The following is a 25,118-nucleotide window of genomic DNA, read 5'->3' as shown; positions in this document are numbered from 1 at the left end:
TCAAGAGTTCAGCTTTCCCCGTGTAGACTGGGAAAGACCTGGTTAATGACAGCTCTCTTATCCAGTGTGTTGGAGCACCAAGAAACTCTTGTAATGATCTTGGTGGGGCAAGCTGATGTGAGAAAAGCCATAAAGGAGTTGTAATCATAATATGGTGTGTTCTGAAGCATATATAGAAACAGCACAAATTGAGTCCTCACCAAATAAATTTTAAAATAAGTAAAATAGGGTAGGATAGATATGTCAGTATTGAAGGGATGGCAGGACCCATGTAAATCAAAAGTTAGAAAACAGTATCCCAAATGTTTCACCAATAGAAACTGAAAAATAACAGAGGAGAGTGCTTTATAAAATTATTAAAGTACAACAAGGTCCAGTTAAATAAAGGGAGTACAATGAATTGTAAATTCATTTTAAAAAGGATATTCAAATGGCAAGAGGAAAATTGAAAGGACTATTGCAATGGCAGCTAAAATAAATACTAAAAATGTCTTTTAGTACTCCAACAGCAAAGTAACCATCAAGGATGAAGTAAAATATAGCAGGGACAAAAGTGGTGGCTGATGTATTAAATAAGTATTTGACTCAGGTGTTAACAGAGGAAGCATTACAAGCACAGAATAAAGGATATTGACTGAAGAGAGAAATTGAAATGAATATTACAGTGGAGGCTATAATTCGTTATTTACAACAGAAAAGGAATTGAAAAACTTTACCTAATAAAAAGGTAATGGCTTACCTATTAAATTAATGTCATTCAAGTGTGCACTAGGATGGAGACAACAACATGCCTCAGTGAGCAGTACTCGAGATGAATAAATCCCCAGAGCCCGATGGCAACTTACAAAAGTCATGAAAGATGTGACCTCAGAAGTAATTTACCAGAGCCCAATACATTCTGGGCCTTAAGGGAATATGCTACACATAGGCTGAAGGAACTGAGCCTTTTACATCTTTGGTAAAGAAGGTTATGAGGGGACCTGATACAAGCACCCAGAACCCTCAAAGGCATTGACTTAGGTAGCCCATCACACTTCTTCAGAATAAAGAGTGAAACACGAGCCGAGGGTATGGGTGGAAACTACCTTCTCGGGTGAAGAGTGCAGTGATGTGGTGGTTCCATTTTCAGAAAATTGCAAGTGCTTTATGGCTATTAGGAATCACTCAGATACTGTAGATTAAAAAACAGATTCACAATAAACAGTTTATTAATACAAAACAAGTATAGGAAATCAACAAGAGGAGCAGTATACAGTCCAAGTTATGTTCCTGAACCTGCTATGTAACCCAATTTCTACATGTTACATTTTGATATTTTCGCACTATACTTATTGGGTTTTTATGAATATTGAGCCTAACATGTACAGTAGATGCATTAGAGAAATGATTCTGTGTGTATGCTATACATAAAATTACAGTATCATATATCTGCCAACAGCCATATCACCCTGCAGCTCCCAGCTGGCAGCCCACTAGAGCTCAGCAGGTGCGTGTCTGGTCAGTACCTGGATGGGAGACCTCCTGGGAAAAACTTAGGCTGCTGCTAAAAGAGGTGTTAGTGGGGCCAGCAGGGGGTGCTCACCCTGTGGTCTGTGTGGGTGCTAATGCCCCAGTATAGTAATGGGGACACTATACTGTAAAAAGGCACCATCTTTCAGATAAGACGTAAAACTGAGGTCTTGACTCTCTGTGGTCATTAAAAATCCCAGGGCATTTCTTGAAAAGAGTAGGGGTGTTACCCCGCTATCTCATTGGCCTTTACCAATCATGGCCTCCTAATCATCCCCATATATGAACAGACCTCCCCACTGAGAGCTGGTCTGGGGGGAGTGTGCTGGTGCATCATCCAGGTGGGGCTGCACACTGGTGGTGGATGGGAGTCCCCATTACTTGTTAAGCACTTTGAGTGGAGTGTACAGAAAAGCTCTATATAAGTGTAAGCAATTATTATTATAAGATTAAAAAAATTTCACATAAAGAATAAACACAAACATATTTCATTTATTTTATTTTATAGGGGGTTTGAAACTCTCTGTAGCAATATAGGTAGAACCTGCTGTATAATGTGTGATTTGTTTCTCCACAGGACCCATTACTGTTGAGGTAATAATGATAAGGGTGCTTTTCAGAGTTCTAGCTGCAGTCCATTAATTGTACTGAAGACTCAGTTGGAGTAAAGAAAAATTAATACAAAGTGAGGTGGTCACTGTTTTAAGAACAACCCTGCTGAAACACTGTGTGTGACATGCACCTAACACAACAAAGTTAAGCATTACAGAAAGTCTAATGCATTTGTATGGAAAATTACAGTACATGTACAGTTTCTACTATATTATTGTACGTTATTTATTAAAAGAAAACTTTGAAAAGGAACTGATTCAGTCCAATCCTGGAAAAACAGGAATATTTTATAGCACATACCTTAATTGATGAGAATGAATGCTTAGAGGCATGTGTCTTTGTGTTTGATCTTCTATCTTCGAATGTGAAGGTTTTCCATTTCCTCAGTAACGTTTCCTCTCTTAGTTCTAATAATTGATTTTGTTGGGGGCAGATCCTTTTGCGTGTTCTACTTTTTATTCCTTTCCTGTCATAATGGTATTCAGTACAAGATCATGTGCACTCACCTTTTTCATAAGATGTTTAATATAGTCATATACAAAGCATACACAATGTTAAATGATTACACTGTTAAAAAAATGGATATACTGAATGAAAGACACATACTACATAACATAGTGGCTATCTGTATATCTGAAACCATCTGCTTTGATACAAATGGCTGATTGTCCACGCTGGGATTACAAAAATAGGAATGAATAAATCCAAGATTTAACATTCGGTAGAGTGATTGTTACATTTGTTATAGTCTACCTCATGAGTTTAATCACTCTCATGTAATTAATAACATTCATATTCTTAAAGACAAGTCAATATTAATTTTATAGCATGAATGTAACTTTATTAAACTTGTATAGAGTGAGATTATTATTATTATTATTATTATTATTATTATTATTATTATTATTATTATTAATAGATTATAATTTGAAGATTGAAGCTTGAAGACATGCTGGCCAAGAGCTTCTCATAGAATTGTTTTCTTGCTGAAGATGGAGTTATCTGGACATCAGAAATATCCAATCTCTTGTCTGGGTCTTTGCTATAGATGTCCTTTGGCATTCCAGATAGCAGAAGTGTGTTGCTTAGCTTGGTGCTAAAAAGAGCTCCTCAGGGAATTTACATCACAAAATACACAATTTCCAGGCATGCACAGCTATATATTCTGAGATTCGGAATGAGGCAACAAAACTTCCTGTGAGGTGAAGCAGCTCTATTACACTGTAAACAAGCAGGCTTGTTAATATATTTTTTTTGATCCTGTAGAAATATTGCCTATAAATACTACTTACTGTGGTAAAATGTCTGCTGCACAACCTGTACTTATTCACTCGTTAAATTAGTCATTACAGTGAGCAATCTCACAAACTCTCGGTCTCACTCTCGCTCCTGGCGAGACCAATGTTTTGTGACAACATTGTGACTTTACAGTACTTTCACAAAGTTCACGAATTTGAGCATGATTCATAATTTGTCAAATTTTGAAATAACACCAATTATTTGTTTTTACCAAGATTTAAAAAGCGGTCTGAGAAATTGGGACTGAAGTTCCCCTTTAACCTTCAATCCGAAAAGTGAAGGCCAATATCCTGAGAAAATGGGCCAAAAATTGTCAAAAAATAAGCAATGGTTTAACCTTTGCTAGTGAATTCAGAAAAGCAAACTTTTATCTTTTGGCAGGACTATGGATCCATAGGAATGGCTACATAACTTTAAAAAAAGAATAAACTGAGCCTCACACACAGCAGCTCATATAGAGGGACCCAAATCAAAATATGAAAGTTGATTATTCTAAAGAACAACAAAGTCAATGAGTGAGCGTCTTATCGTCACAGACGTCTTGGGAAGAATGCTGGTTACAAACAGACACACTGTCCCCGGGCCTGGTGTCTTGAAGTAAAGTTGACGCTCCTAAAGTTGTATGGGCGAGCTGGAGCTCCCAGCCCTGGGTCTCCTCGCAGACCAAGCGTATTCCTGTGAGTAATTCCACTGGGGATTTTCAGAGTCACTCAGGCTTCTGGCTGGGTTTCATTAAAATACCATAGCCGGGACTAGCCATGTTTCTTCCACCTGTCTTATTTGCAGCCATACTAATAAGATCTCATCTGAATTCTGTGGTCAGTTTTGGTAATCATAAAATAGAAGATCACTCAGCCCTCCATAATGCTGTTTTTTTATGGCATAAACCAGCACAAGTCTTTGTGTGAAGCCAACTTCATAGCCTTCAGCCTCTTCATTCAGGCTACATCAGGACAAATTTAAGAACAAGCAATAGGAAATTATGTCATTTCCTTAATTTCTACATCTTATAACATAACATCAAACATAAAATGAGAAATGAATCCGAGTGATAAACCTTTATTACCAAGTATTATGTATCAATTAGAGTAGAATGAACAGAGAGATGCAGCTAACTACATTGCTTATATTAAGGGGTTGCAGAGTAATAAATGACAAAAGTGAAAACATAACTTGCTAAAAAAAACTGACCAGTGACTGTAGTGCTTTTGTATGCAAATCTGAATGAAACTTCTCTGTATTTTTCTGTTAGGTACATTGATGGCAGATCCTATGTTGATGCTCAGCCTGTTCCCAGAATTCCATATTGCAGAGACAACTCTGTCCTCCAACGGAGAATTTATTTTCCTGATGGACTGCTCAGGCAGCATGCAGAATCCCATGGACAGGGAATCTGGAGCACAGCAGCGCATAGAGAGTGCCAGGGTATGAGACTGGTAGACTCTGACGCTCTGAAAAATACACTGACTTATATGCATAATGACATACAGGCACAGACAGAAACACACAGTGACACAAATGTGTTTCTCTAGCTTACCCTTTCAGTGTCTGCAGTGCTGTGTGCTGACTGTGTATTAACCTCCCTCTGTTTGTTTCTCTGTAGGATACACTGGTGCTCCTGTTAAAGAGCCTCCCTCTGGGCTGCCACTTTAATATCTACAGCTTTGGATCTCAGTACGAGTCCTTCTTCCCGTGAGTAAGGAAACACAACCATGAGTCTGGACAAGTCTGTAGTCATGTTCCCGCCTCAAAGCTCAAATCTAATTTCATTATTAGGTCGCATATATCTATTCCACGTAGAGTAACATTGCTTGTCACTAAATAAAGTCACACACTTTACCCAGGCATTCTGACACCAGACTAGTTTCATTCACTCCTGCTCCTAGCGGGAGACAAGGTGTTTGGGTTTAATTCCTACTGAACTCATCAGGATTTTAATTACTGACTTGGTTTAGCTGCAAAGGAGTTTAATTTTTTTCCAGCTGCTATAATGTTAAGCAGACTTAGAGCACTGTCTCTGGTTGAGTATTGTTTCCAGTAAGATAAGATCAAATCACTTTATTGTCATGGATGTCGGAAAGGACGAACCGTGGAATGGCAGGAGAGGTAAAAGACCCTATGCGTAGCGGCGAGACGGGGGTTAGCCCGGGCTCAGCTGTTCAGGAAATGCCGTATAGAAACCTATACCCTCAGGCCAAGGACAGGAGTGACCTGGTGCTAGGCGGGTCTCAGGACATCTGAACTTCAATGCTGAGCGAGCAGCAGAGCAGAAGCAGGAAGTAAATAGGCTACACATCAAGACACACCAGAAAGACATGAATAATCACATGGAACTAGGAACAGGACAGAAGTAGAGCGCCCTCTAGGTGTACTGGGCGTGACATTTATTGGCCATATACAATTTCTTTTATTAGGAATTTGTCTTTTCACATACCCCAGCTTGCTCTCCATGAGAGACACAGACAGGGAGAGAGAAGCTTGGGGTCAGAGTGTAGGGTCAGCCATTTATACAGCACCCCTGGACCAGTTAAGGGCCTTGCTCTGGGGGCCAACAGAGTAGGATTCCTCTGCCGGCCGCGGGACTTGAACCGGCAACCTTCCAGCCACAGGCACAGAGCCACCACTCCACCCCTTATTAGTAAATAAGAGAACGAGAATTTCCTATCAATAATATTTGTAGGTAGTTGCAGAGCAACCAATGTCCTGAAGGATGGAAGGTGAGTATACCTATAATTCTTTGCAAATTCGTGCACAGTTATACCTCTGCAACATTGCCAATTTTCAAATGTTGTCAAAATTTTCATGAATATGTTTATATACAGTATGTATAATGTGATCTACAGATCACATTCTTCCTCTCTCTTAGGGAGAGTGTGGAGTATACTCAGGACTCCATGGAGTCAGCGCTGAAAAAAGTGATGGTAATGCAGGCTGATATGGGAGGAACTGAGATTCTTTTTCCATTGAGAGAAATCTACAAGCAACCCTGCCAAGCAGCACATCCCCGACAGGTACCAATTACACTGGGGCTGGACAAGACAGCTCTGTCTCTGTCTACTGTCACACACTGCACTGGGGCTGGACAGGACAGCTCCGTCTCTGTCTACTGTCACACACTGCACTGGGGCTGGACAGGACAGCTCTGTCTCTGTCTACTGTCACACACTGCACTGGGGCTGGACAGGACAGCTCTGTCTACTGTAACGCATTGCACTGGGGCTGGACAGGACAACTCCATCTCTGTCTACTGTCACACACTGCACTGGGGCTGGACAGGACAGCTCTGTCTCTGTCTACTGTCACACACTGCACTGGGGCTGGACAGGACAGCTCTGTCTACTGTAACGCATTGCACTGGGGCTGGACAGGACAACTCTGTCTCTGTCTACTGTCACACACTGCACTGGGGTTGGACAGGATAGCTCTGTCTACTGTCACCCACTGCACTGGGGCTGGACAGGACAGCTCTGTCTACTGTCACCCACTGCACTGGGGCTGGACAGGACAGCTCTGTCTCTGTCTACTGTTACACACTGCACTGGGGCTATACAGGATAGCTCTGTCTATTGTCACCCACTGCAGTGGGGCTGGACAGGACAACTCTCTGTCCATATTATATTAAAAATCTGGTACAATCCCATAATTCTAATGTATTATTAAGCAAGGACAAAAATAATTGTTATAATTATTTCCTAGAGAGCAGAGTCATTGAAATGACTGTCCTTTTTACAAGTCTGAAGTAATTAATTTGAGAATCTTATCTGTATTCTTTCAGGTCAATCACAACTGTGCTTCAACAACTGAAATACTTATGCAGTGTGTAGTATTGTAGTCGCTCACCATTCACTATTCTTATCTCTTTTTTGCCTGGTTCCCTTTCTCTTCATAACTTCACCCCTTTTCCTACACTGCTGTCCTTCACACTCTCCCTCTCAGCTCTTTGTGTTCACCGACGGAGAAGTGAGCAACACTAAAGAAGTGATTGACCTTGTGAGGAGTCATGCTTTCTCTCACAGGTGTGTCTGATAAATTGTTACAGTTAGATTTGCCAAATGATATGACGGTAAAATAATGACCACTGGGATAACATATTTATTCTGTATATTCTAATGCAAAATTGAAACTTGACAGTTCAAATTTTGTGTCTTTTACTTATTTGGTACATGCTGTGGCAGAACACGGGACATGTTAAGTGGGGAGGCGGAGCCCTGGATTAAAGACGACGCGTTGCCTTAGCAACCACAGCAGTCCTGGCTGATTAAGGACGAGATGCAGCTATGGGGCCCTTTAAGTCACACTGAGCATCTCCCCAAAGGGATGAGCAGAACCCCGCAAGGGGAGGACCTTCCAGCGACAGTCCCAGAGGGGGCTGTGGAGTGAGCAGAAAGTCCTCCCCTTGCGGGGTTCTGCTCGTCCCTCTGTGGAGGTGCTCAGTGTGTCTTAAAGGGCATATTTTCTTTTTCTTTTCTCCTGTCCTGCTGTGATGACCCACTGGGGCAGGTTGAGTTTTCTTTTGTTTCGGCCTTGCTCCTTTTCTTCCAGTTAGCACCCCACTAAATAGGGATAGTACAGACTGGCGGCCGCTGTGCCAGCTGGTTTCTTTTTACCCCAGACTGGACCATGTTAGATATGGATATTTCAGTATGGACGACACTGTGCAAAGCAGTGTGCTTTTCCTCCTTTTCCCTTGGTTTTGTTTTTGCTGACCTCACACCGGTGCCTCCGCAACCTTGGGGGGGGGTGTCAATTTTTACTGGTGTTCACCGTGGCTCCTCCCACTCTCGCATTGTTACAGTACATCATATTATTTGTGTTTTAAACATAGTGAGTGTGACAGTCACGGTTCCGCGCGGGGTCGTGCCCCCCACCGCCCGTTCCGGCCCCCACACCTGCGTAACGCAACAGGGCACCAACCGCCTGAGCTAAAGGAGACCTCCCTCAGCCCAGGCAACTGAGGACCCTGCTATGCACAGTGAGGGCGCTGACGTCACCACACTAGCTCCGCTACATGAGCAGAAACATTTGTCAATTTGTTTGGGTGGTATTATACCTTAAGGTACCACAATGAGGAGTTCAAAAGTGTGACTTCACAAAAACAGCACGTACTTTTGAGTTGTGGTTTTATGCCATACTGCTGGTTAAGATTTTGTATAGTCAGTCATTTGAAAAAACATGATTTTACACGAGCATAGTAACAGACAATGAAAGAAGTAAATATTAAGAGTAATGTGTGGTTTGAAGGGTAATTGGCTTTCTGGGCAGAGATGAGAACCGTGAGTACAAGATCGTAGAAACCCAGTTTCCTGTCCTACAGTACAAATCTAGCAGAGCAACAAGAAGTATTTGACAGGCCTAAGGGGAGTTTAAGTGCACAATATTAGCAAAGCAGCCGGATTCTTCTAACTAGAGACAGAGAGACAAATGGGTGGATGTAGGCTGCTACAGGGAGAGGTGTTCATGTTGCACAGGTGGAGTGGTGGACCTCCCCCACGCCTTGCTGGAGACTGATCTGACATAACAGAGGAAAATAACTGACAGGGCCCTGGAAAACCCAGGAGCCCACTGTGAACGGGAGGTAATTCTGGTGGGAGAATCAGTTATTGGACAATTAAGCAGTGTGTTGGCGTGACTGACAGGGAATCTGGTGTGGTGAGCTGCCTACCTGGCGTCCAGGTTGCAGACCTGCCTCAGCGAGCAGACAGGCTCCTGGTCAGAGCCAGGGTGGATCTCCTTTTCATGGTCAAATTTAGGACAAATGACATAGGAGAGGGTTGCAGCACAAGAAATATGGACATTTAACATATAGCTTAATAATTTGTGGAGAGGGGCCTAGCTTCATGGCACGAATGGTGCACTTCATGAGTAAATGAAGCCAGCAGCCATATCACCCTGCGACTCACAACTGGCAACCCACTGAAGCTCAGCAGGTGTGAGCCTGGTCAGTACCTGGATGGGAGACCTCCTGGGAAAAACTAAGGTTGCTGCTGGAAGCGGTGTTAGTAGGGCCAGCAGGGGGCGCTCACCCTGCAGTCCATGTGGGGCCTAATGCCCCAGTATAGTGACGGGGACACTATACTGTAAACAAGCGCCGGAATTCGGATGAGACGTAAAACTGAGGTCCTGACTCTCTGTGGTCATTAAAAATCCCAGGGCATTTCTTGAAAAGAGGTAGAACCCTGGTGTCCTGGCCAAATTTCCCATTGGCCCTTACCAATCATGGCCTCCTAATAATCCCCATCTATGAATTGGCTTCATTACTCTGCTCTCCTCCCCACTGAGAGCTGGTGTGTGGTGAGCGTTCTGGCGCACTATGGCTGCCATCGCATCATCCAGGTGGGGCTGCACACTGGTGGGCATGGAGGGGATCCCCATTACCTGTAAAAGCACTTTGAGTGGAGTGTCCAGAAAAGCGCTATATAAGTGTAAGCAATTATTATTATTATTATTATTATTAAATGGGATGTGCACAAGCAGGACAGGCTGATGGTGTTCTGCATGAACCAGGGCGACACTGATATCCTGGCTGATGTGTATGTGTAGAGTAGTTGAGTAGTATTTAAACTGGGGGATTATGTTGCAGGGAGTGCTTCACAAGTCAGTTCTGGTAGGATTGGAAAATGCTTGCCCAACACTAATAATAAACTTAATTAACTTAATATTAAATCAGGATAACTTTATGTGCCATGTATGTTACATATTCAAGGAAGCTGAGGTTGGTTTCTGGGTGCAGAACTATAGAAACAATTCAATAATACTTGTAATCGTCACACTAAGAACACGCACAATTACACAATTATTTTTTTACTCAGATCTGTGCATCAGGGATGATCAGAAGTGATACTACCTCTGTAATGTTTTCATTTTGACAGTATTTCACCTTTCATACTAAAAACTCATCATGTCTCCTTGAACATTCACATTTTCTGTGATTTTATTTAATAACTGTGTTTGAAATATATGATTAAATCCAGTCGATTGATGTATGTTTTGTTGTGAAGGTGAAGGTTTTAATGGGTCATACAGTACGTATTACAGTACATATATGTATCCCATTCAGTTTGTAGTGTAATGTTGTGTTGTGGTGTCCAGGTGCTTTACCTTTGGGATTGGGGAAGGGGCCTCCAGCTCCTTGATCACAGGCATGGCCAGAGCAGGGTCAGGACACCCCCAGTTCATCACTGGAACAGACCGACTGCAGTCCAAGGTCAGAGACAATCTGAGAGACGTGAAGAGCTTAGACTGCCATGAGTGTCCTATTGACTCAGCCAGTAAGGGCACCTGCTTATTGTCCTTGTTGAGTTCTATAGCTTAGACTTCTGCAGTTTGAGCCTGGGCTGTGTCTTGAATTCCCCAGGGATATGCTTGATATGCTTGGGGTGAGCACCACCATGCGCTCCAGGTCTTTGCAGGCACTTGAGAGTTGATTGAGGCATAATTCACATCCCACCTCCAATCTGCGCTGACTCCTTTAATGCACTATAGACCTTGCAGTGTGTGTAACAGGAGCTAGTTAAGAAGTTCATACCCAATCCATGTTTCTTCCATGATGGTGTGGATGTTCGGACTGATAAATTCAACATTAACAGTGTGTGTAGCAGACAAAAGAAACATGCAAGGCACAGTCCAGACTAACAAAGCAAGGTTTAAGTCCAGGAGGGCTCTTTAATGAAACACAGGGTGAATTCAAAGGCATAAACAAGCAAGGTCCAAGCCGAGTCATCGAAGAAGAATATAACAAGCATAGGGGTGATCCAGGATTGAAGTCGAGATCGGTCAATTCCTGAGGTCAGGAATCTAAAGAGAAACATAAAGTAAGGAACACGGGAATTTGAGTGGCACAAGAGAGGCTCAGAGTGAATATAACAGAGCCCAGAATGCTGCCAGGGCAGCCATTAAGTAATGCTGATGACCAACTAATGCTGACGGAATAGAGGAGTGGCCATTTTCTGCGGTAATGTGAGCTTGCTCTGCAACGCTCCTGTGAGGGTGATAATAATACTCAGAAATTTAAACTGTCGTTTAGATCTGAGCTAAAAACTGCAACATGCTTTCCTTTTTCTATACAAATAGCTCTATGTACTCAGTAACTGTATTAACCCTTTCCTGTCAGGTCATGCAGTCTCTGCACTTTGCTCTGCAACCTGTAGTCAAGGAGATCTCTGTGTGCTGGGATGTCCCACCTGGTATAAAGGTGTCCCTCCTGTCACCCAGCCCTACAATGCTGTTCCGGGGTCAGAGGGCACTTTTGTATGCCCAGCTCACGGGACAGGTAAGTGCATAGGGTGGAAACATCACACAATTGGCTGTAAACGTGGGGGTGCCTAGATCTCGGATCTCTGTCGCTCCATCTATTTTGCAGTGTTATGAGTTTAACTCAAAACAAATAGTAAAAAGATTAAACGTCATGTCACAGTAATGAACAGGAAAGACAGTTGTGGCAGAGAGGAAAAGGTGCAGTATATCTGTATTTCAATAATAGGTGTTATCAGCATGTTTACACGAGGGAAACGTGTTTATATTGGCACCCCTTGATAAACTGTTTAACTATTTATCAACGGGTGCCAATAAGGGGTGTCCACTGTCCATAATTTTGGCATAAATAGGCTTTCGTCAGGACATGTCCTGGGTGTATGCCCAGTTGATTTGTTTTTACTTTTACTGATTTTCATCGGAAAGTACCTCTATAATGTGTACTGTCTTTCTCTTTTGTTGTACTTGTACATCTTAAATTAATGTGGTTACTCTTTAGTGATGGTAGTGCTTTAGCTCCAACAATACAAACCTTCAAAATGTTACAAACAGAATAGAAAAAGATCAAACATAACCTCTCTCAGCCTGCTGTCTTGAATGTATTATGCCATTTCATAATAATATGTTTTTATACAGTGACTTAATATGTTGTATAGAACATAATACATAAGCCAAAGCTTTATAGAAAAAGAAACAAGCATTTCTTTATAGACCTTTGTTAGTAACACTAACAAAAAGTCTCTCTGTCTCCATCTCTCCTTCAGTGTGACAGCAGTGCAGTCGGCTCAGTGTGTCTGCAATACACTCTAGGAGATAAATCTGTAAAGAATGAGCTGACCTTCAGTCTAAACTCTGACATGGACAGTGGGTAAGACAACAACTATTAGTCCACAAAATTAGTATTGTTCTGTACAGTTCTGTAGTGAAAATCTGAGTGACATGTAGGTATTTGTCACTTAACATCACAGCTGAAGAGCAGTAAAGAGAATTATTTTCTTCTCTGCTGAGATAAAAGTCAATATTATTATGGACCATCTCTTCTCAGTCAATGTCCTTCTGTGTTTTAATTTGAAAAATTACTGATTGAGTTGCTAAGGATTAAATTTATGATACTTTATGACACAGTTTCTAAATAGAAATGTACCACAGCTGAAATTATGTGTTTCTTTTCTTCTCTTTTCAGCATGGAATAAACCTATTACTTGTTCCCATATATAAATAATTTATACACACATAAAGATATACAGTGTCTTTATATTAATGTCCTTTATAGGTGGTTATTAATTATTTTTAATTATTTTGGTCTGTGACCCTTGTGTTTTGGAAATGGAGTCTTAGTTTGTAAATAATTTAGCATTTAATAAAACCACTGACTGAGATGTAAGACAGAAAGACACTAGGCTGCCTCATTGGCCATCACTTAACTTGGTCATGCAAGCAGTTCAGTAATTGTTCCTGTGGTTTTCTTCTTGTATCACAGCCTCGCAATCCACAGACTTGGGGCTTGTACTCTAATCCGCTTCTTGGAGGGCCAAGAGAGGGAGAGAGCACAGGGTAAAGAGAAGGAGGTGCTGAACCAGAGATTAATTAAGCTGAGCACTGAATCTGGAGTGAGCTGCTCCCACACAGCCTTCATCGCCATCAACAAAGACAACAAACAGCCGGTCCAGGGTGCTCTACTATGCAGGGATATCCCTGGGAAGAGGGTTGAGTGTCAATTTGACTGTGAGTGTTAAATTGTGAGTGTGTTCCATACTGACCTAAAATGACATGGTGGTGACCTCAGACACTCAGGCTATGTACAGAGTTACCCAGGTCTGAATAGATGAAGCACTTTAATACCATCTGACATCATGAGCCCACCTGTTCTTGGTAAGGTCAAGCTTGAGTTTATAGACGGCAGTAACTGAAATGTGCAAGGTACAGTAGTTTGATTATCTCTTTACGGACCCCATATCATTGTATCACTTGGTAACAAGATTCATGCCATCCATTTTCCTTAACTATGCTTTAGTGCATAATAAAGTCTCAGACTAGAACAGCTGTGGAGGAGGAGCTTGGACATTTAGGTCATGTTGCATGTTTCTCCTGCAATCATTCAACAATGCATCGTGCCTATATGTGACCGTCGCGGTTCCATGCGGGCTCGTGCCCTCCGCCACTCCACCCCGCCAGTTTTGTCCTGCAACACCTGGGGCGCAGACCCGGGACCGGCGTAACGCAACAGGGAAGCAGCCGAGTGAGCTAAAGGAGACCTCCCCCAGCCTAGGCGGCTGAGGTCCCTGCTACGTGCAGGGAGGGCGATGACGTCACCGTGCCCAAACTAGCTCCGCTACATATACCTGTTTCCTTTATATGGAAACATGAGACATGAAGTCTGTACATGATGATAACATGAGATTGTTAAAGGCTGTGAGAAATGTTAAAAAGATGACTAAAGAGAAACAATGAGACTCCCATTGATGTCTTGGGTGGACTCGGCAAGAAAATAAGGTTCTGAGAGGAGGCTGGAATCCCTATCATAACTATAACTGCCATCATGAGATGCAAGTCTTGGACACTGCGAGCCTACAGTACTTCCTGGAGCTAGTGCAATGGTACGCAGAGGAGTCCAAGACTAGGTGGCTCCGTTGCTGGAGGATGGAGGTAGTCAAACCTGACATTAACTCCTTTCCCAGGGTGATGAAGATCATCTTACAGAGGTCCTGTACCGATACTGGCAAGTCCCTGGAATGGGGGTGATAGACCAGCAGAACTTGCTTTGAAGAATAGACCTGCAGATCATGCATGATTTCCAGCAATTTCCAGCATTTAAGAGCATGGTGACCACAGCATGGCTCTACCCAGAAGAATGTGGAGCACCTCTGTTGCAACTTCCAACATTTGTGAGTCACTGAAGACTTCTGGGGTCCACTTGAATATCTTCATAAAGCAGAGCATGAGAACAGCCTCATGTAAGGCACTGCGTTTATACTGTATATAAAGCAGGAATTAACTGAGTGGCTTAGTCAATAACTAAAATAAATAATCATACCCCCCAACCTGTAAAGATTTCTCCAGAAATACACTAGAACAGTTGGTATAATTAGAGGCACGTGAATTCCTTGTTCTCTGTCACAGCTTTGGTGAAAAGAGTAGTAATAAGAGAACAATGTTTAGGCCACCCAGAAAACCCCAGAGTTCTACCAAGTATTTGACTTAAAATCATATCTGCAGAGGCCAAAATAAGAGATAAGCTGCCTTCTAAACTAAAGACAATACAATCTGCAGTTAAATCTCTCTCTGCAAATAAATCTCCCTGTTCTAAAAATGCACCACCAAGGAGGAAAGGCCACTTTTAACCAATGTATTCTTTACTCAGGAAATCCAAGTTCTCTAAAAACAGAATAGCAAGCTGTGTTTAGCAAGGTTCAAATACCAGTGGGTTCTTTTCTTTAGATGAAACATTTTGATTACTGTGGAATTAGCTTATACTACATATTTAAATGTTTGTGTACATTTAGTGTGTTGAAAAACATTAATTTTGCAGTGCATTATATTTCCTTTATTCTATACTGTATGCGAGAGGGTAGCTTATGATATAAAAATAATTTAGGTTACACTGCCATGAAGTAATGTTTTTTTTATTTCAATGTACATTTTAGTTAATTATATCAACTCCTAGGCAGACACTCAAAATGAAAAGCTGCTTAACGTTTTAAAAGACCACTCCCCTGGATAGCCAACTCTTGCTGTTTTTGTCAAAAGGATTTTAGGAATATCTGCTACCTGCACTTTAGAGCAACTTTTCAGTGCTGCATAGTACTGTATATGTTGGAGCAGAGACGCACTGAGATTCTCCCAAGCAATTTCTCCTTAGTCTACTGTACTGTATCTTTCAAAAGCATTCAGGCCACTGCAAAGTTTATAGGATGCAAGATGAAGGAGGATGCAGTGAAGGTTTGAAATGAGTCTTAATCTGTTGCGAAAAAGGATATCTTAAGGAGAAAAAAGATGTACACAAAGTGTATAACCCATAGTGCTCTGAATTCAAACCATGTTTCAGGAATGCTTATAGTCTGTTATTATCATGAATGGGTATTTAGAAGTGATCATTGAATATGCATTAGAACTGTACAAAATATTTCCACACAAGGGTGCAATGGTTATTTATGATAATTTTTTCAAATTTTGTTGCTTTAAATCTTGCATACATGACACTTTGAAGTAGCAATTAATATTTGTTATCTATACAACATACTACACACATTCAAAATGAAACACAATAATAACAAATGGAAAGTTTAAGATTTTATAAGTATTCAAACCCTTTGCTATGGCAAACCTAAACTTAGGGACAAAAAATAACTACAGTAGCTGCACAGTTAGATTCACTATTTCTAGCTCTTTTGTGTCCCAAGTTCAGGCAATAAATTACAATTTTTCGATGATAAAGACCGATGAAGTTTCAGAATATCTCAGAAATAAGATTTATAAAGATACAGATTAGGAGAAAGACATATAAAATACTTCAAAGACGTGAGCTTGGTGAGCATGGGAAAGCTGATTACTACGAAATGAAAGGCAGTTAAACACTGTCTAGAACCGACTACCCCTCCAAACTGAATGGCAGTTGGTCAAAGAGAAAATGTGGTAAAATGTTTTGTGATCAGACAAGACAAAATTAGACCTTTTAACAAATATAAGTAATAAACTAAGAATAAATAATTAATAAACATAAGTGGGATAATGAGTGAGTTGAGGTCTTTTTTGTTGTTTTGTTGTTTATTAAGTACCACAAGAACTTGTAATCTACTCTTAAGAATTTTCTGTTTTTGCTTCTTAACAGTACGTTGTTTGAGCAGCCTACTATCTAGAGACTACAATCTGTTTCCTGAGGAGCCTACAACCTACAGCATAGAACCATTGGTGTTTCGAGGTATGGTACTCCTAACACGCATGTGAAGTATTTGTTGTGGGTGCTGTGTATAATGCTGCTCAGGTTGAAGAAGAGCCAGTACCTTGGGTACTACCCCTGTCTTTAGCAGCTGTTGGAACTGTCAACTGTCATCTCTTGTTTCCTTGACTAGAATTGGTGGGATACAGTTGGTCCCTGGGGATTTATTAAAATTGGATCCTTTATCCTTTCCCAAAGAAAAGGACCCGGACTCGTCCCGGTGTTTTTTTGCACTTTGATTCATAGTGCTTTTTTTGACATACAATATTCAGAACCTCAAAGTTGTATTTTAGCTGTGGTTTCAAAAGCTTTCAATCTGAACTTGGCATCTCACAAAGTCATTTAAAGGCTTAACCAATTTTACAGCATTGCATATTTCTTGACATTTCTTCAGCACTAATGAAAATGAAAAGGTTTTGCTTATATTACTGTTCCAAAATTGTTTTTACATCTTAAAGCATATAACCACAAATGAGAGGGGGCCATGCTAAATATTATTTCAGAAAAGGATCCATTTAATAATTCCAAAGTGCTCAATATTTCTAGTTCTGCAATTTATTTAATCATCTCCCCTGAAAGAAAGCCTGCACTCCACTGTAATCTTAACATGACTGTTAGTTCCAAGACATCTTTATTTAATTCTGATTCAGTCTTCCCTTTGGGTTGTATCCTTGAAATCCAGGTAAGTACTGCATTCCCATTACAATCGTTTGCTGTTGTACTCATCAAAATGGACTGCAGCATGTTTATTGCGGCAATTACGTAGCATGCAAATTTGTTAAAGCTCGGACCACCAAACGTTTGATGGAGTAGAAGCAGGTCTCTCATTAGGTGCAGATTCTTTGTTTATTTTGAAGAGCATGTAGGGACCTGGCTGTGTCTGGACTGTTTTTTGTGGCTACTGTTTCTTCACGCAGATTTGTGATGCTCTCTGACTTATTTTCCAAATGAGCATTGAATCAATGTGTTGCTTACAAATGTTATCTTTTGAACTTTCCTCTTTTAGACAAGCCAGCACGTCTCGACACACCAAATTATAGAGCAGCCCGTTTCTATGATCCATATGCTTCGTCAGAGCCTGGTAAGAACTGGCACAATTATTGCATTTTTGCAATAATTTTAAAAATAACATCACTTTATTAACCCTTTACAATTTCTTGCATTATGAATTTGTCTTTTCACATACCCCATCTTGCTCTCCATGAGACACACAGACAGGGAGAGAAGCTGGGGGTCAGAGCGCAGGGTCAGCCATTGTACAGCACCCCTGGAGCAGTTGGGTTAAGGGCCTTGCTTAGGGGCCCAATGGAGTAGGATTCTTCTGCCAACTGCAGGATTTGAACCGGCAACCTTCCAGCCACAGGTGCAGAGCCACAGAGCCACTGCTCCACCCTGAGTTTTTGTTTAAAAATTTTGATTAGGAAGATATTTTAATGAAATATGCTTCAAAAATAATGTTACACTGTATGTATGTAACTGTATTCTCAACATCATAAATACAATTAACATAGATTTGACTGAATGGTCACCTTTTCATGGTAGGATTCTTGGTTTAAAAGTTTGATTTCCTTATCTTGATTTTTTGTTTTTCCCTCCTTCTATTCTAATAGTGAAGTCTATTTCACTCCCACATGAATACTTTCTGAAACAAATGTATTAGATTCACCCTTTGTTATATAAAAATACACACCTTCTGCGGTTAATTTCAAACAGGTAACTTACAGGGATAGCAGATCTCAAAAGGATAGAAAGGTAAAAATGATCAAATAAATACCTCATACTTCAAGTCTGCCATGTCCCTCACTGCCAGAAAACAAGGTTACAAAGCCAAGAGAAAAATACCCACATGTCAACTGGTGCACTTTGATCAGGCAGTCGTGCTGCAGTGGTGTTTGGGTGTACAATATAAGAAAATCATGTTTTTTATTAAATTGGATCAGATGTTATGCAACTACTCTTCAGACTGCACTCCAACAGCAGCAGTATCCACAAGAGAAACAACAGACTGAATGTCACGATCGTTACTCCTCTTCTTAAGGGCGCTCCTGCCCTTCCTTGTTCTGTCCCATTCCCCACACCTGTTTCTTATTCCAGCCCCTCTTTAGTTCCACCTTTAAAGCCAGACGCAGACGTTTGCCCGGGGCTTCTCATTGAATCCCGTTTCGTGAGAGCCCGGGGTCCTGCTGCGTCTGGCTCTGTTATGGTTTTAGTTTCTTGTTCCTGATTCCCTGTCCCGCTGGTCCCGAATCCGGTTCTGGTTTTTAAATACTTTGGATGGATCCCTTGGTCTTGGACTCTGCCTCCTATTTTGGATTTCCCAGTTGGATTTATGCTTGGATTGTTCGCCGCGGACTCATTTCCCCTGGACACCTGCTCACCTCGGACACGCCCCCCTGTCTCCTGACCCATTCCTGCATGATATTTTTCCCTATTGTTTCTTCACCTTCCGGATCGTGTCGTCCGCATAGGGCCCGGAAAAAACTGTTCTTGACACTGAAGAAATAAACTAAATGGGCATGTCTAATAATAAAGCAACAGGTTCAGTGCATGGACTTTCTGAGATCCCTCCACAAATCTTTCTGCTTCACGTACAGTACTTTATTCACCATAGGAGATGATCTTTTGCTTGATTGGACAAAGTGAGAAAGAGCACTTTAACATTCTGATGGGATTTCTGCAAAGTGAGAAAACATTTCCTGTGCGTTACAGTCAGAGCTGAATAAGTCAGCAAGAACCTCTATCATGTTGTTGTGATGCAATATTCTTACAGCTTGAAGGATAAGCTCATGGCCAGTTTATTTTATGAGGTTCAATGCACAAGTTCAATCTCTCCAAATACCAGAATCATCCAAAATATTTATCTACCCTTTCTTTAGTGTGCCTAGCAATGATTGTTGTGGGCAGACCTTGTCATCAATCAAGCCAAACTGACATACTCTTTATTAACTTAACAAAATCATGATTTATAAGTTAATAATAAATAATAATAATGATGTTAATAGTAATTAATGTCAATAACAATTAATGCCAATAATTGTTAATATTAATAATAATGTTAAGATAATTTATTTTAAATGGATGTTTCCATCTTTGACTATTTTAAGTTTATCTTTGCTGTACCCGAATGTGTTACACAGAGTATACCATTGCTATATCTGCCTTTAATAAAAGCATCTAGTAAATCATTGGATGGTAATTATAACTATTATAAACATGTAATGATTACTACAATGTTCAATTCAAATGTTGAAGCTTTATTGTACACAATTCATTAAATGAATTTCAAAATAGATTGATAAATAACAGCTAATTAAAAGGTAAGAATAGAAATAGAATAGTAGCAAGTATTTTTGTAACTCAATCATTGACTGATTATTTGTATTGTTAATGTTTATATGCAGTTGGCATAGGGGTGCAGTGATTAGCACTGCTTTGCAGTGCTGGGGTCCTGGGTTCCCCAGAATGGTGGCCTATCTGACATTCATAGATTATTCTTTTGAGTGAGACCAGTGCCTGATTGATATCTCCATTATGTTTGCTGCATTCAGGTTGTCCTGTACAAATGGTAACATTTCTGTTAAAACAATAGCAGTTTTCATTGGTAATTGAAATACTCTTGTTACAGTTGCTACGTTGCTACAGTGCTGTGTTTTGTGAACAGATGAAGTCAGTATTTAATGTTCAGTGTAATGACTATGCAGATCAGCAGACTTACACTGTGGTTAGGCTGCTGAGTTGGAATGCTTAGGGTTTTTGCTATTCTAAGGAGTTTTGGAGGCAAGACTCTGATAAACAAGGTGCAGATATTTTTTGAGGTGCTGCATGTACAAATGCTTGCTGGAATCCCTCATCAATTAACAGCCTTAAAGCTGAGACACTGACCTTCCCTAGCCTTACCTCTGTGCTTGTATGGGTAGGAAAGACAAAGCTTTGGTAATTGAGGAAACAAGGGAGTAAATGCAGACATAAAACAGTTGGCTTCTTCTGTTAGCTCAACACGGATCCCCTTTCCCTGCATACTTCCTGTGAGAAGTGAGAAGACTTCAGCAGCTCCCCCTGGTAGGACAGCAGAATACAATAAAGAGAATGATTGACAGCACTTACCACACTGAGAGAGATAGACAGAACTTGTTATGTAAGGAACCGTCCTGTAGGGTAGATAAGTCATTCATGTTTAGAAGCCATAAACACATACTGTGTTGCTGTCTAAGGTAGTCTGCTATTATATTTTTATTCTGAGCTTTAGGAGTTGCATCTGTGTGTGAGCTGCGAAGAAAGGAGTGAAGGTTAATTCCATACACTGAAAAGTAGAATAAACAATGTTTTTGTTGTGGTGCAATATTGCATCTCTTTATGAAATTATCTTATCATTTACATTGATGCACCAGGAGGAAAACGTGCCAATTGTTTCAGGAGCACATCAGAGCACTGATAATCAGGGATCTCTCAATGCTTTTTTAGATCACCTTCCGCCCTTCTCAGTCATGACTATATCAGTCCTTTAATAGATTATATCAGTCTGAGTCCCTTAATACATGTTCCTGGACTCCTGGCCCAGAGTTCCTCAGAAGCCAAGATGGTACTTAAACTACCTTCCACAAACACTTAGTGATTCTTTTTAGATGTATTCCATTTTTTTTCCGGTTTCACATCACTCCTTGAATTTATCTCCCAGATAGCTGCCAAGCCTCACTAGCTCTTCCCTTAATTTGGATTTAAAGTGCCTTCAGTATGGAGCTCCCAATTCAAAATAATTATTAATCCGACTCATTTGTAGGCTTTGACTGGTTTAAGGATGTCAATTCAACTTCATAGATCATTTGTATCTCTTAGCTTTTCCAAGCAGCACGGTGTCACGGATGGTGGAAGGGCAAGCCGTGGAACGACTAGGAAAGCAGTAGAAACCCTATGCGTAGCGGTAACATGAGGGTTAGCCCAGGCTACAGGGGTCAGATGATGTCGGTATAAAAACCTATGCCCTCAGGCTGCAGATGAGGGGTGGCCTGGGTATGAGGCGGGTCTCGCAACATCTGGACCCTCGATGCTGAGCGAGGAGCAGAGCACACACAGGAAGGAAATAGGCAACACAACAGGACACACCAGAAAGACATGAAGAATCACAGGGAACAAGGAACAGGACAGAAGAGCAGCTCTTTCTAGGTGTACAGGGTATGTGACACACAGACTCCACAAGGACTCTTTTACCTAACTCTGGAGTCTGTCACCACCCTTGTCTCTTTCCACCATTTACTATATGTAAGAGGACTTGCACTTAAACTCTAGAAATACGACAAATATTACATGAGAATGTCATGTCTATGCAAAATCCCCATCTTTGACCAGTGTTTTTTCTGTCTCCAGTCTCTAAGCCAAAAGAGGATCCTATGCTAATGATGATCACTCTTCAGAAAGCAAATGGATCCTGGGAACTTAACAAGTCGGTAGCTTCTGTTTTGGGAAAAACAAAGAAGGAGGTGACCAGCAAGATGCCTAAAGAGGTAGGTAGTTTGAGCACTGATATATCACCAAAAGGCAATTTCTCCTATTCATCATGCACAAGCTTAATGACATTAGACTGACTAGATTCTAATCAGAGTTACATTAATAGAACTTCATGGCTATTCTTCAGACCTTTTTGATGTCATTTTCTGTGATGTGACTTTAAGCCATTTTGGTGACAATCATCCCTGCTGCTTTTCCTCTCTAGGCACTGAACACCAACATATGGGCAACAGTTCTAGCTCTGCTGTGGTTATATGGATTCAAACTGGATTTCAAGGATGAGTGGCACTTTGTGGCAATGAAAGCAGTGTCCTGGATTAAATCCCAGTCAGGTACAGTAATTAACTGAGACGCCATTTCATATACAGATTCTGCACCAAATACTTAATATTGACCCTGACAATCATTTTAAAATCACATTACTTATTTATATTATATGTAAAGAAGTTACAGTTCTTTTATATTTTGTCAATCAATGAGTTACAATGGAAAAATAGTCATTACATCAAATACCAGAGGCTTCAAGATTAGAATCCTTTAAAAAGGAGGACATTTTAGCTTTCAGAAAACATAAAAAACTGTGTGTTAGACGTTTGCCACAGTGCGGATGAATATAGAAAATGCTCCCTGACATCGCTTAGCCTTTTTGATCATTCATCAGCTATTGTTTTTAATTCTCCAGGTGCTTTGACACTTTCACTCAGTAAGCTGCTACAATAGAAACCCTAGAATTTGAAAACACAGTAGAGTATTTCTTCTGAAGCTCAAAACATGTTGCATCAAAATTCTGTCAAAAAAAAATAAAATAGTGACCAATCCTGCACACATAAAAAAAACATAATTTTTCACAGTGAATTGTGCCGTCTCTCAGAACAGGAACTTCACAGATTCACACATTTTACGTGTCTGGGTAGTTATTTTCATTAAGAACAATGTTATACAATGTTATACAAACGTTATATTGTCTGGTACTCTGATATGTGGTGTAAAATATCGCAGTCAAATTCTGTGACTATTACACCTATGAATTGTGTGCTGTCCACCAGTTTGGCATCTTGAGTTCACTTTGTGATTGAGTGGCTCAGTTAAAGAGGGAAAAATAAGTAATTGAAATACAAGGTTGAAATGAAAACCCTCCATGCAGATTGTAAAATCAATGTTGTGAACTAGTTGATTGGTCTATCAATTTATTTTTTTAATTTGTTCATAATCTCTAAACTATTGATAAAGAAAGACATGACATGGCATAAAGTAAAGAATCTGTTTCATAATCTTCAGACTTCCAGCTATGAAGCTGTTCCTGGATTTAGTTAATAAATTAAAACAGAAAATGCCAGACACAAATTATAATACAGAGTGTGTATACTGTATTCTAATGTCTTGAAGACAGTGTATTGTGTTCCGATGGGTCATAGCACAGATCCTGTCTTTCAGGGGTTGATGTGACTCGATGTGTTGAGGCTGGGAACATTCTCCTGGGATGCCAGGTGGATCCTCAGACCCTGGGGATATGAGCTTGATCTGCCATTCGTAACGTTGCAGTGTGGGTGAACCATTGCAGGATTAATATTAAGCCTCTCCTGCAGTGATTGCTAAATAGCAGCTTAATGCTCTTTCTGCATTCATACCTAAAGCAGGCAGAATCACCTCTAGTCCTCACAGTCACGTAGGTCTTATAGGCATACTTAGGTCATCAATGAACCAATGTTGATTTCCTGAGGATAGTGTTCATTTGTTGATTGAACCAATAATAAGATGTAGCTCAGACATTTAAGCACTCAAAAGTAAAGATCAATCCAAATCCTTCAATTCTACGACATATTTTCTGTTCTGTTTTTTGTTTGTCTGTACTAAATGTCACTATTTGTTATGTAATGTTATGAACTGTCTCCATTGTGGGGTGCTGTCTGTTGTACTGTTCATGTCTTGAAAGAATGTTCAATGTATAATGTTCAAATCTCAATGTATAGTACATACTGTATGGCAATAAACTCCTCTATCTAATCCAAGTCCAACTCCATGTCCAGCTTTATTTTGATACACTATGTCACATTTTTTGAATGGATGTTTTCATTCAATTAAATTCAATTGATTTAATTTTTATATAGCGCCTTTCACAACAATGTTGCCCCAAGCCACTTAACAAAGCACGTGACCATACATGTTGTGAACACAGAACAGAAAAGACCAGAAGGCAATGGAGGAGAAGAACTCAAAAAAAAAATGAATGAGGGTATTAATCCATCCATCATGTCTTCTCCATGCAGCTCTCCATAGACCAGCAAAATCCTCCTAAATGATAACTGTATCCACAATGTTCCTCTTGGATCCATGGCAGTGATGTAGCATCCAACTCAGATGGTGCCCAGCCCGGGCGCCATCTGGACATGTGGGGAGGAGAATAGGATAGTTGGTCAGAACAGATGTATCTACCTTGTGGGCCAACACAGAGACACACATTGGCATGGACAGCAGCACCAGCAGCCATGGCTGCAGCAGGCTACGATGTGAGGTGTGAGTAGGCTAGGCTGAAGTAATAGGTCTTCAGTCTGGATATGAATACTGAGATTGACTCAGCATCCTGAACATGCGGTGGGAGACTGTTCCATAAGATAGGGTCCCTGTAACTAAACCAACTGTTTTTTTATGAATGCATGGAATATGAAGAAGACCTGCATTCTGTGATCTAAGCGGGCGACTTGGATTGTATACATTGATAGGTTCCATTAGATAGACAGGTGCCCGACGTCTGAAAGCCTTTTAAGTAAGTAGAAGGATTTTGAGGACCGTCCTGTACTTCACAGGAAACCTTGACAGGCTTCAACCAATGAAGAGAGCTACTGTAAGTATGGGGGTTATATGGTCATACTTTTTCTGCTCCTAGTAACAATTCTAGCTGCTGCATTCTGAATTTGCTGTAAGGTGTTGAAAGAGTGATGGGTGCTCCCTAAAGGTAGGGCATTGCAGTAGTCTAACCTGCTGTATACAAGAGCATGTATTAATTTCTCTG

The 25,118-nt window shown here is 40.7% G+C and overlaps 1 protein-coding gene across 9 annotated transcripts in view; it reads left to right on the top strand.

The window, feature by feature from the left end:
* Positions 1–25,118, top strand: part of LOC148643338 (von Willebrand factor A domain-containing protein 5A-like) — a 69,703-nt gene that overhangs the window by 9,457 nt on the left and 35,128 nt on the right. For 6 of the 9 annotated variants that reach the window (XR_015929105.1, XR_015929106.1, XM_088616510.1 and 3 more), the window contains 12 exons: positions 4,673–4,845; positions 5,024–5,112; positions 6,287–6,431; positions 7,357–7,436; positions 10,510–10,624; positions 11,531–11,689; positions 12,435–12,538; positions 13,151–13,395; positions 16,499–16,588; positions 17,613–17,687; positions 21,968–22,104; positions 22,314–22,440. Coding sequence is in view for 7 of the 9 variants with exons in the window: in XM_088616510.1 (XP_088472636.1) it covers positions 4,673–4,845; positions 5,024–5,112; positions 6,287–6,431; positions 7,357–7,436; positions 10,510–10,624; positions 11,531–11,689; positions 12,435–12,538; positions 13,151–13,395; positions 16,499–16,588; positions 17,613–17,687; positions 21,968–22,104; positions 22,314–22,440 (1,539 nt within the window). In the remaining 2 variants the exon portion in view is untranslated. Of the gene's footprint in view, positions 1–3,108; positions 4,098–4,672; positions 4,846–5,023; positions 5,113–6,286; positions 6,432–7,356; positions 7,437–10,509; positions 10,625–11,530; positions 11,690–12,434; positions 12,539–13,150; positions 13,396–16,498; positions 16,589–17,612; positions 17,688–21,967; positions 22,105–22,313; positions 22,441–23,542; positions 24,118–25,118 lie in introns of those variants that run through there. The other 3 variants (XM_088616514.1, XM_088616516.1, XM_088616513.1) reach the window with 2 other exon arrangements.

This window comes from Lepisosteus platostomus, chromosome 22 (assembly GCF_059453375.1).
Source record: "Lepisosteus platostomus isolate fLepPlt1 chromosome 22, fLepPlt1.hap1, whole genome shotgun sequence".
NCBI lineage: Eukaryota > Metazoa > Chordata > Actinopteri > Semionotiformes > Lepisosteidae > Lepisosteus > Lepisosteus platostomus.
This window is presented reverse-complemented; position numbering and strand designations above follow the sequence as displayed.